We start from the raw sequence: 15,361 nt of genomic DNA, 5'->3' as shown, positions 1-15,361 counted from the left end.
TCCAAAATACCGCTGACTGTTAATGATCATTATATTATCAAACTTGGAAATTAATGATGGAAATGAAGTACCTAACTGTCGTTTTCTATCAAACTTGAAAAAGTTGATTTCATAAAATATCATTAATTGATTGCATTCAAGCGTAGAAGTGAGAAGGTAAAGCTAATTTTTAGCGGCGCAGAATAGAGAGCTTTGAGCTGCGGAAAGATTACTGAATGAGTCTTACTTGCAGTACTCTCGACTCGATCCTCTCGCAGAGAACAGCGGAGTTGCCTGAAAATAATGAATTATAAGTTTTTACAGGAAATTTCAATGAAAATCAACTCCTAAAATTCAATAGTTAACATAATTTTACGCTTATGAAGAGAGTCTTAGATAAAGCGCATATAACAATTCAATGGAATATACGATATTAACAGGTGCACGAGCATCTTTCCATTGAAATAATATGCGTTTAAAAAGTACTTTTTAAAGACAACACTTCTAAGGAATACAGTGTCTCCAATGTTAAAGATGTACAATGAATTTCTCATTTTATTTTCGAATATTAAAAAATTTAATTTTTTAACATATAAATTTTTTTCAAAATTATTTATTCTGTCAATTGATTCATGCATTGAATCCGACTTCACACAAGTGTGCAAAATTTCATGTCAATTGGACAGGAAAAAGTGTGTCAAATATCAGTTATAAGATTTGTAGCTGACAAAATTATTTTTTCAATTTTTTTAATATAAAAAAAAATAAAAATTTTCAAATTTTAAAATCATTTATTTTGTCATTTGATTCATGCATTGTCCCCAACTTTACGCAAGTGTGCAAAATTTCAGATCGATAGGATAAGTAGAAGTGTGTCAAATTTCGATTATAAGATTTGTAGCAGACAGACAGACAGACAAACAAGAAGTGAAGCTAAAGAGAAGTGTTGTAAAAAAGTCAACAATTATACTTCTAAATTTACCTCATTTTCTGTACATCAGATTTAGGAGAAACTGTCGAAGTGCTGTCCTCTGGAAGAGTGATATCACTGGCAGACTGTCTTCTATTTGGCTTATTTCTGACATTATGTTTCTCAATGGCACCTGTAGAAGTGGAGTTTTTGCTCCCGGGAAAATATTTACACGCATTATCTAACCTAGAAACTAATGTGTTGTTAGTTGCACGATTGTTTGCATCATCCTGTGTTTTCGAGCTCGTGTTTGTACTTGCATCCAAAGGGCCACAATACAATGGAACATTAATAGAAGACTCTGAAGTAACAACTGAGTTGAAACTGTTGCCACGTCGCGGTCTTTTCACACGAGGCACAGATTGCTGGCAACCTGCATCAACTTTTACAACAAAAGATGCGTCTGAAGAAGGAGAATTTTCAGGAGAAGTTGGGGTACTAGGCACGGACGAATTTCCAGACATCAAACTCAGTGGTGAGCTGCTGAGAATGCTGGAGTGAGGATCTGCGTTAGCAGAGGGCTGAGACCGAGGTGGGGATAGGCCTAAACTCGACCTTCTCAAGGTTTTTGAAGGAGTGATGTCGATTGTAGAAATGTCCGGCTTGATATCTGTAATTTAATTTAAGGAAATTAAGACGATGATACATCGATGTATCAGACACCAAAATCATTAGATGACTAGAAGGAGAAAGTCAGTTGATACTATATTATAGACGCTCAGTGACGGCTGAGAAAGATATTTACGCTCGTGACTACTACCTATCGCCAGCACTACCAGTAAACATGAGGCAGAACATATTTAGACACCTATGGAATGTGAAATAATAAATGCCTAACAGTTGGCTACTACCGAATGACACGTGAAAATATTTCGAAGTATTTTTTTAAATAAAAGCTGCAGTAATGCAGCCAATTAAGGCGTAGATTAAATCATGTTATAAATATATCAAAACTTTTATAAACGAAGTAACAAGACCACCAAGATTTTGCAAAACACCCACCTTCAGGAATGGCACCTTCATGTAGCTTAGGTTCCTTCCTGAAAATCCGCAGCTCTTTGGTAGCAGCTTTCCTGACATCTTCCTCTCCACTGTCGTCCTGCATCTCCTCCTTCACTTCCACCTTAACAGATCCTGGAGCACTGAAAGGCTTCCGACGTTCTTTGCGTAGTCTCGATGGACACAGGGTAGGTTTATCGGGTGACGCTGAGGATTGAGTGTCAATTTGGCTGCGGGTTTGACGAACGGGACTTAAAGAAGAATGGTTTGGTACGGAGCCATCTACTGTTGATGGATCAGCCGCTGCAGAAGCACCGCCAAGCCTGGAAATACATTATAAACTTAAAAAGATTTTGAAAAAGGGAACAGAAAATAAGATTAATGCGTTCACAAGTTTGTCAAGCACGTGTCATCCTTCAGGGACATGTGATTAACATTTCAAAAATAAATCAAATCAATAATCGAAATAAAAATAAAATAATAAATAAATTACTCAAGTGCAAATTTAGAAAATTACCAGGATTAACCCATCCGAGAACCCACACGTAAATACGTGAATAATTTACCTAGTGCTATGTATATCATGTATCAATAATTAAGGTGGTAATTATGGGACAGAGTTACAAAATATGAAAAATTACACTAAAAAATACAAACCATTCAATGCAAAATAAAGGTTACAATTTTGAAACAAGCCTCATAGTTTTCATTGATAAATTAATAAATCTACATATATAGACAAGATATAAAGCTCATTAGGGATTAGAATTATAGAAATATAATGCAGGTTAAAGAAAATTCAAGAAATGCGCTCACGCATCATTCAAGTCGAGTGTCTCACCTAAGAAGTAGCCTTGATATTCTAGGTTTATTTCTGAGAACAGCCAATTTTGCCAAGCGGGACTTCTTAAGAGCAGCAACAGCCATAGGTGATCGTGCTGGACTGTGCTTGCTAATTTCAATTCTCTGGTTTCTGGAACCATCATCCAATTTTATGGCGGATGCTGGTCTATGAAGGGCTGTACGGAAGCTGCGCTCTGGAGTTATGCAAGGTTGTGCAAGGCTAGGTGATGCCTCGGATAGCCGGCTCTTGAGAGCATCATTATTTCTGTCTCTTCTCATTGGTGGCTGATCAACACAATCTTTGGGTCGAACATCCATACTTCTGCTGATTCTTCTCGGAGGAGACAAGGTCTCCTTTCTTCCAGTTTGACTATCAGGCAATAAATCATCACAACTACGCCGGCGCAAATTTCCTCTTCGTTCTCTACATCTGCTGTTAGCTTCAAGCTCAGGAACTGTATCATTTTCAGAGGTATTTTCAGAAGAACGAGTCGCTCTTCTCTCAATTCCAGCAGCAACATTCACTTTACTGATAGCGACTGAACGATTACTAAGCCGAGACTGTCGTCCTCGAATGCATTTACTTTTCAACTCTAATGCCTTCTTGATTAACAATTTCTTTTTGTTGCTGAGTAACCGAGATCTTGTAACATGCTTGCGATGCAAAGCCGTCAGCACGCCCTCGTCTACCACATCTGTTTTAGAAGCTGGAATTTGAACACTCCTAGTTAAACGTTGGTTTTGAACAGAACTTGCACAGCCTTCATCGGTATTCTTATAGCGGACACTTTCCTTGACGGTTGAGCTGCCATTGCCATTGGTAGGCTGTTGATGATCACCATCTAGAGACGTTCTGCTGCTTTTATTGCCTTTTAGGCAACTGGAATGGTCAACGTCTTGTTTCTCTGATGATAAACGAGAAGGTCTGTTTGCACCGGCGTCATGAAGAAGAGTGAGCTGAGGTGTGTTGAAGTGATCAAAAGCTGATGGAAGCAAAGGGGTACCTGCCAAATATTATCATAAATATTTTTTCGCAATTTAAATGTTGGATTAATTACAACACGTTGATCTAAGTGCAATAACATTCAGTGAATTATTCAATTAGGCCAAAACTCTGGCTGTCACGGGTTAACTTCATAATAACCTAACATGGCAAAATTTACTGTATAATGAGTTATAAACTTTGAACAAAAACTCCAAGTAAAACATGTCATTTTCACACAAAAAATTAATTCACAATACCATTTTCCATCTTGCAACAGACAAAAAAATTACAATTCATTATACAGATCACTATTTTTAGTATAATATTAATTCATTGTGGGATAAATCAATTTCCAGCATTCAATCAAGGCCTATTGGTCAGTACATGTATACAAGAGTACAAACGCCATTGTATCTAAAAAATGTTAACGAATTGCGATCTAAAACTTATTCATTGTACTTTATACTGAAATAGAAAGTGAGCCCTAAAGCAGAAGAATATAGAAACAGTACACGAAAAAGATCTCACCTCGGAAACAAAGAAAGGTGAGGAAATCCTCAGTTTTAGGTCTACCAGGAAGAATCAAATCATCAACAGCATCAACACCATTTCCAGCAGAAGTTTCAGTATCAGTATTATTGTGTCCTCGTCCAAAGAAATCAAATTGATTCCGGACAGGTACACTCAATGGAGGACGATTAAAAATTCCTCGCCCAAAAGGCTCCAATGTGCGCCCTGGAATTTCAAAGCTGCTTCTCCCCCCATTGCTGCTTGAACCAGAGTTGCGACTCAAGAGACTAGGTCTGCCATCCAAGGAGGTGCTGCGCTCCCGAACAGCCGCCCCAGTGACACTGTGACTGGGACATTCTGCTGGATCAGTATCTTTGTGCACCAGGGGAGGAGGTTGAGACCCTTGAGCAAATTTGCGCTGGGCTTGAACTCGGGGCCTGCAAAAACCATTTTGTTGATACGTATGCAAGATGAAATCGTGCATTCAACTGGGATTTTAGTGCATTTTGTTGGCATTTGGGACAAAATTGTCAATTCACTTTCAGTTCAAGTGTAGAGAAAAAATGAAAGATAGCTCAGCCAGCAGGAGCTATGCATTTGTATTAGGGTTATCATACTTGGAACCACAAGAATTGGATTAGAAACAAACTATAAGAGCTTAAATTTACCTATTACTTGTATACATACTCTACTAATATAAAATGAAAATTTGCAGAATATACAAATTTACACTGAAGATTTGCAGAATAATTAGGTGAAATATCACTCTTAACCTAGTTTCTAATTCCATTCAAATGATACATATAATGGAGCATACATTTTAAATACTATCTAGCATGATATAATCCTGCATTTAATTCAGTTAATTAAGCCAGTGAAGCTTATACAATAAATACGTATTTTGCAGGATATCATCCTCTCTTCAATCCAGTTATACAATTTAACCAGAGAGGCTCAAACAGTGCAGTAAATAGTTTGCCTAGAAATCATCATGATTTAAATTCAGTACATTAGTGCATTGAAGCTCAGATGCATATTTTTCTGGATATTGTCATGAATATTTTAGCAATTACCTTTTAGGGAGTCTGTGAAGCAAATCATGTGGGATAGTTCTGTTCAGGGACGAGTCTTTGCGCCTCTTCCGTGTGTCCATCATATGGCCTGAAATGATCAAACAACTGAGTACATCTTTAACAAATTGAAATGCTAAAAAAATCTATTAGCTTGATAAAACTCAGTTATAGAGAATTAGCCATAAAACTACAGGTACCATTTAGCAATTTAGTAATTCTGTTATAGAATCCTTAATAATATGGACCATCTTTCAGGCCTAAAAACCAGATCTTAGGAGCACAATGATAAAAAAAAAATTTAATTAGAAATTTAGCAACTCTAGTCATATATTTTCAACAAAATTGGAGTTTTGCAGCTCAATGATGCAGTTTTTTAACAATTATGTAAGAGATAATTAGCAAGTATCTTGTGGCTCCAAAAATGGTGGGAGAGCTCTAGTTGCTACTTGACAAGTAAATAAATTTGCCACCATGAAAAAAAGAAATTATTGCAAGTGTTACAAAAATCTGTCCCTTGTTCTAATTAGTGGCAAAACTCGTATGCTGTGAGTACAGTTTTTGTGCAATGTATCAATTTTCCAAGCTGTAACAAACAACATCCAAACCATGGAAGATATTGGCATCAAATCTCTATTTTATACCTCAAACGAGAAACAAAGATTTTTACCATACTTGAGAGTCAGTTTCAGTGTACCAGTACCAGTATTATAGTTTTGTTGTTGTTGTTATAACTGCATTATAGTTTCCTTGCTACTGTTAAAAGGGGGTAATAAGGGATGGGCAGGGTAAATTTGGACAGTTGTCTCACACTTTGTAGAAATGTTGCAGCAGCTAAACTAATCAAATATTGCAAAACTAAAAATAGTGGCATAAAGTTCAACATTTTTACTATCTATATAGCATAAAGCAAGTTAGGAGGAAATCATGCATTTACTACCTTTAATAAATCCCTGAAAAGTGTGAAAAGTGCGATTTTGGAAAAGTACCTCTGCTAAGGTCTGTAGCAAAAAAAAATTACGTATTAAAAAATTTTACTTACATGAACGTTGCACACAGGTTTGGGCTTAAAAGCACAATTGACAGAATTTGCCTCTCGTCAAAAAAAAAATAGCGGCCATTTCCGCAGGATGGGGTAATAAGGGACACCTCCTGGGGTAATAAGGGACACCCCTAAAAACGCATTCACAGTAGAACCTCAGTTAGTTGACCAAAAAATCAATCAACAACAAAAAAATTTTGATTACATTTACCTCATTTAGTGAAAAAATTTCACTTAATGAAAAATTAATGCATCATCAGTCATCACAAAATTGTGCATAGAGTGTCATAGATAGAATTGTGCACCAGGCAACATAGAATTAAAAGTAATTAACCCAAACCATGATTTATTTCTCCAAAAATATGATGGTTGTCACTAAAATATTCCTTTCTGTTTCAGGTATATTTTTACAATCTTTTTGTTATAGTGAATTCACTTGACCTAATTAAAATGGTGTGAAATTAAAAGCCATCCTGAAAGCTTACAGATACATAAAAAATGCTACATGGCTGTTGATATGAAGCTTGCAGTGGACAAGGTCGTTGTAAATGCACAATGGCATGTCCATGGATACAGTAATATCATATCAATAAAGGAAAAACAAGAAAAAATTACAGAAAATGTTATTTATTTTACATCTACAAAGGAAGAGGAGGACTTCAGAGTGCTGTTAGTAATGGACGAGTACACTCTGCATGCTTCAAATGTTTTAAAATGAGTTTTATTTCAAGTGTCCCAGATTATCCTGTTCCCAAAGGTAATTCAGGATTCTTTTGTTTTGCATTGGCACCTTACGAATAGCATATTGAATTTTTTTGGAGATGCTATTCGATAGCCCTCACAAAGAGCTTCAAAATGAGCCTAAATTAGTTTATGAAATGTTTCATGGTAAGAAGTTATCAATAAAAAACACTCAACCATCCCTTATTACTGTTTCATGGAATTAGCAAGCACAGATTTTAGTTTGAAATTTAATCAATTTGAAATTTTCTATGAATCACGTATTGATGAGTTGCACACTTTTTAATTGAACAAGTTTTCATAGGTTTAGACCCAGATTTTAAATTCACACAAAAAATAGATTAACTTTGGAGCCACTCTCTATTAATGAAACCCCCAACAGTAGAGTTAGCACAAAATAAGCAGAGCACTCCTAATTAATTGCCCTAAAGACACCAAAGTACAATTTAAGAAGACTGGTTGTCAATTAAGCTTCTCCATGGATAATGATTTATAATCAATGTAGTCAATGCCCAAATATCAACATGGATGTAGAGCTGTTTGGCAATTAACATTTCTGTGGGTGATGAATGCAAACAAGCAAAACAAGCACCCTTCACCAATTTATGCAGTTTTGAGTGATTTATGCAGTCTTGAGTGAGTGGTTTGTGATCAAAAATATATTCAAATTTAAGGTCAAAAATCCAATACAGTATGCAGTATGAGATTACATTTGTTTGCATTTTTGGAGTTTTAGAGTCAAATCTTTGTTAGATATCTTGGTAATACAATAATTGTTTGTGAGTGCTAAATTTTGGAGTGCAATGCATTTTCATCACTATTTCAATGCCAGTAGCTCTTCTTTCTTATTGAAATAGATTTACACAATGTCAAACTTTAACACTGAAAGTGATAATAATTAATTACATGGCCAACTTTCAGAGAGCTTGAAGATATGAGTGAAATGAAGGAAATAATTAGTGTAAATCATTTTTAGCGCATTTTCTCATTTATAGAAAAAAGGCGCTATTGTGCTTGCCATGTCTGTCCGTCTGTGACTTCATGCTCTCGTCGACAAGAAAATGTGCTCTCTGTCACTCACTGCAGTGAGTACAGCAATCCCTTGATTAGCACGGTTTTGAATACCGCGGTTTTGATTAACGCGGAAAAAAAATTTGCGACCTACCCTTAATCTACGCGGTGCCAGTTTTGATTAGCGCGACTTTTNCATCATGACAGCGACGTGAAAGGTGTGCAGCCAGTTGCTCCATACCTTCTTGAATGGTTTAAGGCTAAGTTACGGTATCTTGGCTGCGTTGCGACTCTTTTATGTCTATTTAAGTGCCGCGCGGGCAGTCTTTTGGCCGTACTGAAAACCTCATACTGCTCTCACGGAAAATCTATCTCCTCCTACAGTTTTTAAGCTACAGCAATGAGACATATACCATTCAATTTGTAAAGACCAAGCCTATCGAATCTAACATCACTTTTTTTAATTTCGATCTGGTTCGTTTTTTATATGTGGGAGAAGGGGGGGGGAGTGGGGGAAAAATGAGAAAAATGGGAAAAAACGTCATAAAAAAACTATGTAGAAAATGAAAAAAGTGATGTTAGAGTCGATAGGTATGGTTTTTAAGAATCGTATGATACGTGTCTCGATGTTGTGGGATGATATTTGTGGGAGGAGATAGATTTTCTGAAGTACCCCTTTTTTTAGCTTTTTAGCCGTTTTCTATGAATTTCACGTTTTCTATCAATTTTTTCGAAAAATTCATAGGAGCAAAATGTTTTTTTTCTACATTTTACGTAAGTATGTGAAGTTTCATGACAATCGGATAATAACTGTAGACGTTTTTGTATGAGGAGGTCGGTCCCCTTAATTATTAATAAGAAATTTCTTGGCAAGACGTTTTGAAGTGAAAACATAAATTTTAATGCTGATCTGTTGTCCAAGATCCTGAAATATTTGCCCTCTCTCTGCACCCTTGCCAAGATAGCTTAAAAAGATGCCAATGTTTAGAACTAAAAGCCCATTTAATATTTGTAAGGGCAGATATAAGGATATATACATATATATATCATAAACTTTTACTGTCAGGTTGAAAAATATGAATTTTCCAAATTATTCTGGACCTGACTAAGCATTGTACCGCATAGTGGGTATTAATCTCTATATACAATGGCCCAATGCCTGCATGGTCCAATGGGCTGCACATTTCAAAAGGGTAACCAAATTAACAAGAAACAAGAATTTGTTGGGCGTGACTACTAAAACTGCGAGCTGAAGCCAAACCTCTCAGTGCCCATCATGACAGCGACGTGAAAGGTGTGCAGCCAGTTGCTCCATGCCTTCCTGACTTGGTTTAAGGCTAAGTTACGGTATCTTGGCTGCGTTGCGACTCTTTTATGTCTATTTAAGTGCCGCGCGGGCAGTCTTTTGGCGTACTGAAAACCTCATACTGCTCTCACGGCAAATCTATCTCCTCCTACAATTTTCAAGCTACAGCAATGAGACATATACCATTCGATTCGTAAAGACCAGGCCTAGCGACTCTAACATCACTTTTTTGAATTTCGGTCTGATTCGTTTTTTATATGGGGGAGAAGGGGGGGAGGGGTGAAAAATGAGATAAAAATGAGAAAAATGGAAAAAACGCAATAAAAAAACTAGATGGAAAATGAAAAAAGTGATGTGAGAGTCAATAGATATGGTCTTTACGAATCGATTGATATGTGTCTCGATGTTGTAGGATGATATTTGTGGGAGGAGATAGATTTTCTAAAGTACCCCTTTTTAGCCGTTTTCTATGAATTTCACGTTTTCTATCAATTTTTTCGAAAAATTCATATGAGCAAAATGTTTTTCTTTTTACATTTTACGTATGTATGTGAAGTTTCATGACAATCGGATAATAACTGTAGAAGTTTTCCGTAGGGGTAGCCGATCCCCTTAAACAGGGTTGCCAGACGGTCATTTTTTCCGGACAAATTCCGTGATTTACTTTTTCTCAATTGCGTTGGCTGGCTAAAATTTATGATATGGGTACTTCCTAATTAAATTTTAAAAACTGCAAAAAGAAAATGAATGGAATTTTTATAGCGGAACCTACAAATAAACTAGTATATATTGAGTCATTGGCCTTTTTTTGTCCTGGGATTTGGCTGATTTTAGGCAACCTGAATTATGTACCACTACGTCCTGGAGAAATACATTTCGTGGTTTGCATATGTACCACTTCAGAGTCAACGTGTTAAAACATTAAATTTTTATACTGGAGCATTGCTTGATGCTTAGGATCCATTCTGATCAAATAAAGTACCAGAAGATGTTTTGAAAATTTCACTTAATAACAGTAATTTATAGGTAATTTCCAAAAATTGTGACAATAATAGGGTAAATGCACCGTATTCCAACACTGTGGGTAATTCCAACACCCCTCAACTTTTTCCTTTACATTAAGCTTGGTCTTAGTTCCATGCATGCGTAGATGGTTGAAATAGTGACGTCATACTATTGCGCGCCAGACTAAATGGCCACTGCCCGGCCGGCGCCAGATTTCCGCAAAACACTAGGTCTAGCGGGAAAATGTTAAGATCCGCAGAGCAAAAGTCCCAAGTCAACTAGTGAGAACATCGAAACATGTATGAAAGTTGATAGTTGACCTTGCTTTACTAAATAGTGATAAACTGTTTGTGTAGAAAGAATATTATGGTTCGAGACTTTTAAATAAGTCTGTGAATATATTAGGAATCCTTTTAAGTATACTTGTATTTGCTGATTTTAAGTGGTATATAAATTAATAGATGATTGATTTAAGAGACGGTTTTAGACACAAAAACTAATTCCGACTCAGGATGTCAGAATTATGACACACAGGGTGTCATTTACTGTCGTATTCTGCACACTCACACAGGGTGTGGGAATTCCAACACAGGGTGTCGGAATTACGAATTTGAAGCACTGTCAGAATTAGTCTCACAATATGCCGCATTTAGTCACACACAGTGTCAGATTTCAGCAATTTTTTAGATTTGAATTCTAAAGGCTTTTAAATAAATATGGCAACAGTTTGTGACATTTCATCATTGCTGGCACATAGTGTGGTGTTTTGAGAGTGACGTAAACCAATCAGAACTCGAGTTGTGCATAAGGTGATCTATTTATAGCCATTTATTTCTTGCTACATCCTTAAGGTGTTGGAATATGTTGTGTTTACCCTATACAATTTTTTCAACATTTTGACAAAATAAATTAGACACGAGCCATGAAATTAGGTGAAATTCGTAATACTTTAGATTAAGTGCATCCAAAAAAAAAAGGGTGTTTTTTTTAGTTATATGTTTTTTGGGGTGTAGATTAAGAATCTGAAATCTATTTTTGGCGGTCTGCATCAGAAATTTTTAACAGAACCTGTTCCTAACTGGACCTAACCTGCGAGGTTTTCGTTGATTGGCTAGGTTTTTCCGGCTGCCGTACAGACTCCAAACATAGAAAAAACCTATTGGCTAGGTTTTTCCGGCTGCCGGACAGACTCCAAACATAGAAAAAACCTAGCCAATCAACAGAAACCTTGCAGGTTAGGTCCAGTTAGGAACAGGTTCCATTAAAAAATTTTTATGCCGACCGCCAAAAACGGATTTCAGATTCTTAATCTACATCCCAAAAAACATATAATTAAAAAAAACACCCTTTTTTGGATGCACTTAATCAAAAGTAATAACAGTGAAATTAACTGCAAGCACAGCCAGTGTGGAATTCTGTATAGGTAATATATTCTCATGTCAATATAAGAAAACGTATCGAAATACCAACCCTACCACCGCGTTACACCACCTTCCACTGCAATGAAAATTCATAAACTGAGCTCATTGGGACCTACCGTGCTTCCAAAATCGCGCGTGGTTTGAAATCCAATCCCGTGTTGCCAACGACTAATCAAGTTAACTAGTCATTTATCTGTAGGCTAGCGGACACATTTTTGCAATGAATACGTTCTAAAATAAAAATAAAACACATCCAGAATCGTAACAAATTCTCACAATTGGGCAATACTAACAAAGTTTTCGATATCACACAAAAGTATGAGATAAACGTCCACTTTTCCAAGGCGTACATTCACATGGTGTTTCCACGATCATATCTGACATGGCGGCGTCACAGGGATAGCTTTTGGTCATGTCAAGTTTGATTTCACAATAATTAGACTTGATCCACATTCCATTCTGAGAGTTAAATGATTGAAAGTTTTTTTTTTAATTATAAAAACCTATTTATACGTTCCAGATTTGAATTTTTTCCATTTTTTGCCCTATTATGTTGAATTTATCTTAATGAATTCAGTTCAAATTCTGAATGATTTTGTCTGCCATCCCGCGTTTTTGAATGTGTTGTATCTTTTAGAAAATTTTCTTTGTTTAACATGGGAAACTATTTCATTATATAAAACATAGAGCACGTACCATATAGTGCATTAATAATACAATTTAATTCAATAAAAATTAATTTTTAATATAAAAAATATAATCAGATTTTTATTTCAACATTTTTCTAATAGAATTTAATTCTACAGCTTGTACCATCTAGTGTATTAAATAATAAAATTTGATTTAGTACAATTTAATTTTAATTAATTTTTTAATTTAATTTAATTCTACAGCTTCAACTGGTAAAAATGAGCATCATAGGAATGAAAGTAAAACTGTCATTCATACATCATAGTGCAAGCTGCCCTGCAGACACGCAACATTTCCAAGTTAAGTGATTACTTTATAGAAACTTTTAATACCTTTACCTATACGTGTTTAAGCCTATAAGAAGTTAATTTTTTTGCCTCAAATAATGTTGTATCGAAAAACTGATCTAGGTGTAGCAAAAATAATATATGAACTGTAAATTTTAGAATTCCATCCTGAGCACAGCATTTTCATCTCATTTGCAAGTGGTTTCTGCCTGACTTTTCACTAAGTCTAAAGATTTAAACCAAAATCTCGTGTATGATAATGATGTTATGATTGTTATCTAAGATGATATCCTTCCTGGACTAGTCTAGGGTAGGCCTAGACAATATTTCGGATAGTAATTTAGGTACTCATTATACTGCTCAAAAATTTCTAGAAAATCTGGCTAATATTCAAGATTAGGTTTCAGTCTTTCAATCCAATTATAAATGTGATGATTGAGGAGTGTCAATCATTTCAACACCTGTCAAAATTTATGTTGTCAATAAATTTTTGAGAGTTCTAAGGTAAGGACGATGATAGGCTAACATCACAACTTCACAAGTCACAACAATCATACAGATACAATGTCCATAAATTTAGAGAAATATGAAAATATTGCGAAATATTTTCAATATAGGCACTAACTTTGACAGATGTATTATTGTACATATACTCCATGACCATGAGTCCATGTTTTTTACATAGTCGCTCGGATTGCTCCTCGAATCCTACTTCACTTTTTCCAATCACACATGCGGCAGGAGCATGTGCAACACCACAACAACAACAGTCAATACCTTCGTTTGATCTCGCAGTAATTCATAACGAGTACAACCCGTCAACCTCACAATATTATAGCATTGAGTAAATACCTTAAGTTTTGCGACACAGGTCGGTCCTATAAACACTGAATAACATCTTCTCTTTGTTGAGTTTGATTTAGAAAATTTTCTTGCCTACACGGCCATTGTTTTGCTCCACACTTCTGGATGCTCCCACCAGGTGTCGCTGTAATCTAGACAGTGCTACCAACATTTTGAAGCAAATCATAAATATTGAACCTTACCATTCTTCACACGAGATCAAGATAATCACTTACTAATAGCTATACTAATTGGCGACATTCAAAATTTATATCATCCGAATGCTTTAGATAGTTCTTTTACGAAGTAAGTCACACCCCATAGCCATAGGTTACACACATATGTGGGATTAAGTAGAAACAATTGCAACTTGAAACATTACTTACGCAAATTTGAAGGAGATAGGCATTCATATACAATTGGGCTGCAGCTTATCACTTATTTTTGACTCGAAATTCACAGAAATGTAAAACTTTCATCATATAACACTGTTTATATGGTAATTACCCCCTTCACATTTTAATTCAAGCAATATTCATGGTTTCACATTAAAAGAATCAGATATAAGGATATATATTCATACTAAGATAAAAAGCCGTCAGCAAATGAACTTTACCATTTAAAAATGTCTCACGTAGCACTGAAATAAAACACTACATCTAAAATCACATCCAGCTTCATTCAACTAAATAACTACAATAAATATGAGGGCAATACCGGTCCGACACTTCAGCGAAAATCAGAAAAAATTCTGTCCGCAAATTACTGATATTATCTACTTATATTTCAAATTTGAATAAAATCCGTTCATTATTGAAGGATTTATGAGTGCCAGCGTTTTGAGCTCGCAGGCGAGTTCGCTGAAGTGTCGATTCGGTGAGGGCAATTGGTTTTTCTGTACATTCCACATGCATCGTGTGTGTGGGGGCATCCGGAGGCGTCAAGTCTAGTGTGGAATTTGGGGGGTGGATAGCAAGAGGTCAGCATAGCCCAAGTCCACAGTGCGATTCATATACCTTCCCGAGCGTAACGCAGCCGGGAATCTTCACGGCTTTTGACACAAAGCGCCCACCACAACAGCGCCGTTCAGTCACAGGCCAGAGCGCATACAGGCCGGAGCACAACTGGCCGGAGTGCAACAGGCTACTCCTAACGTAACCTAACCTAACCTGCGAGGCTGCGCCTCTGTTGCGGTAGGGCCTGTTGCGCTCCGGCCAGTTGTGCTCCGGCGCAGTGAAGCACTGGCAGTGTTGTGAAAAGCGGATTTACTGTTAGCCGGAGTTACCCACAGCTCATTGATCTGAGGCTATGTGTAGATATTGCATGTTGATGGTTGGCGTTGGGCCCAGGGCCTGTTTACGAGTCAATTTTGTTACCCACGGCTGCGCTCCCGAAATTGGGTATTGCTACACTGGATCTACCCGATCTCAGTTCGCTATTCCGGTATTCGCAAACAAATAAAAAATTTCTGCTTGAACTAACTTCATAAAAACTCGATGAAATAACTAGTCATTTGTCAAGGATACAAAACTGTATTTGTTGCGAACACTAGGATTACGAACTGAGATCGGGTGAATCTCGCATAGCAATTCCCGGACTCAACATTTTATGACCCCAAAGTGACCTCGAGAGGAGTGACTGGATCGCTTCAATCAAGAA

The 15,361-nt window shown here is 36.4% G+C and overlaps 1 protein-coding gene across 1 annotated transcript in view; it reads right to left on the bottom strand.

Moving 5' to 3' along the window:
• LOC108670692 (serine-rich adhesin for platelets) overlaps positions 1-14,138 on the bottom strand; it is a 42,584-nt gene extending 28,446 nt beyond the window's left edge. The window contains exons 1-7 of the mRNA XM_018158179.2: positions 14,089-14,138; positions 5,360-5,447; positions 4,305-4,723; positions 2,790-3,795; positions 1,952-2,271; positions 962-1,559; positions 227-273 (exon numbers count right to left, since the gene is read on the bottom strand). Of these exons, the coding sequence (XP_018013668.2) occupies positions 227-273; positions 962-1,559; positions 1,952-2,271; positions 2,790-3,795; positions 4,305-4,723; positions 5,360-5,442 (2,473 nt within the window). The 5' untranslated portion in view covers positions 5,443-5,447; positions 14,089-14,138. The remainder of the gene's footprint in view (positions 1-226; positions 274-961; positions 1,560-1,951; positions 2,272-2,789; positions 3,796-4,304; positions 4,724-5,359; positions 5,448-14,088) is intronic.
• Between the last annotated feature and the right edge of the window lie 1,223 nt (positions 14,139-15,361).

The sequence above is a fragment of the Hyalella azteca genome, unplaced genomic scaffold (assembly GCF_000764305.2).
Source record: "Hyalella azteca isolate HAZT.00-mixed unplaced genomic scaffold, Hazt_2.0.2 contig1513, whole genome shotgun sequence".
NCBI lineage: Eukaryota > Metazoa > Arthropoda > Malacostraca > Amphipoda > Hyalellidae > Hyalella > Hyalella azteca.
Note: the sequence above shows the minus strand (reverse complement) of the source record. Positions and strands in the feature narration are given on the sequence as shown.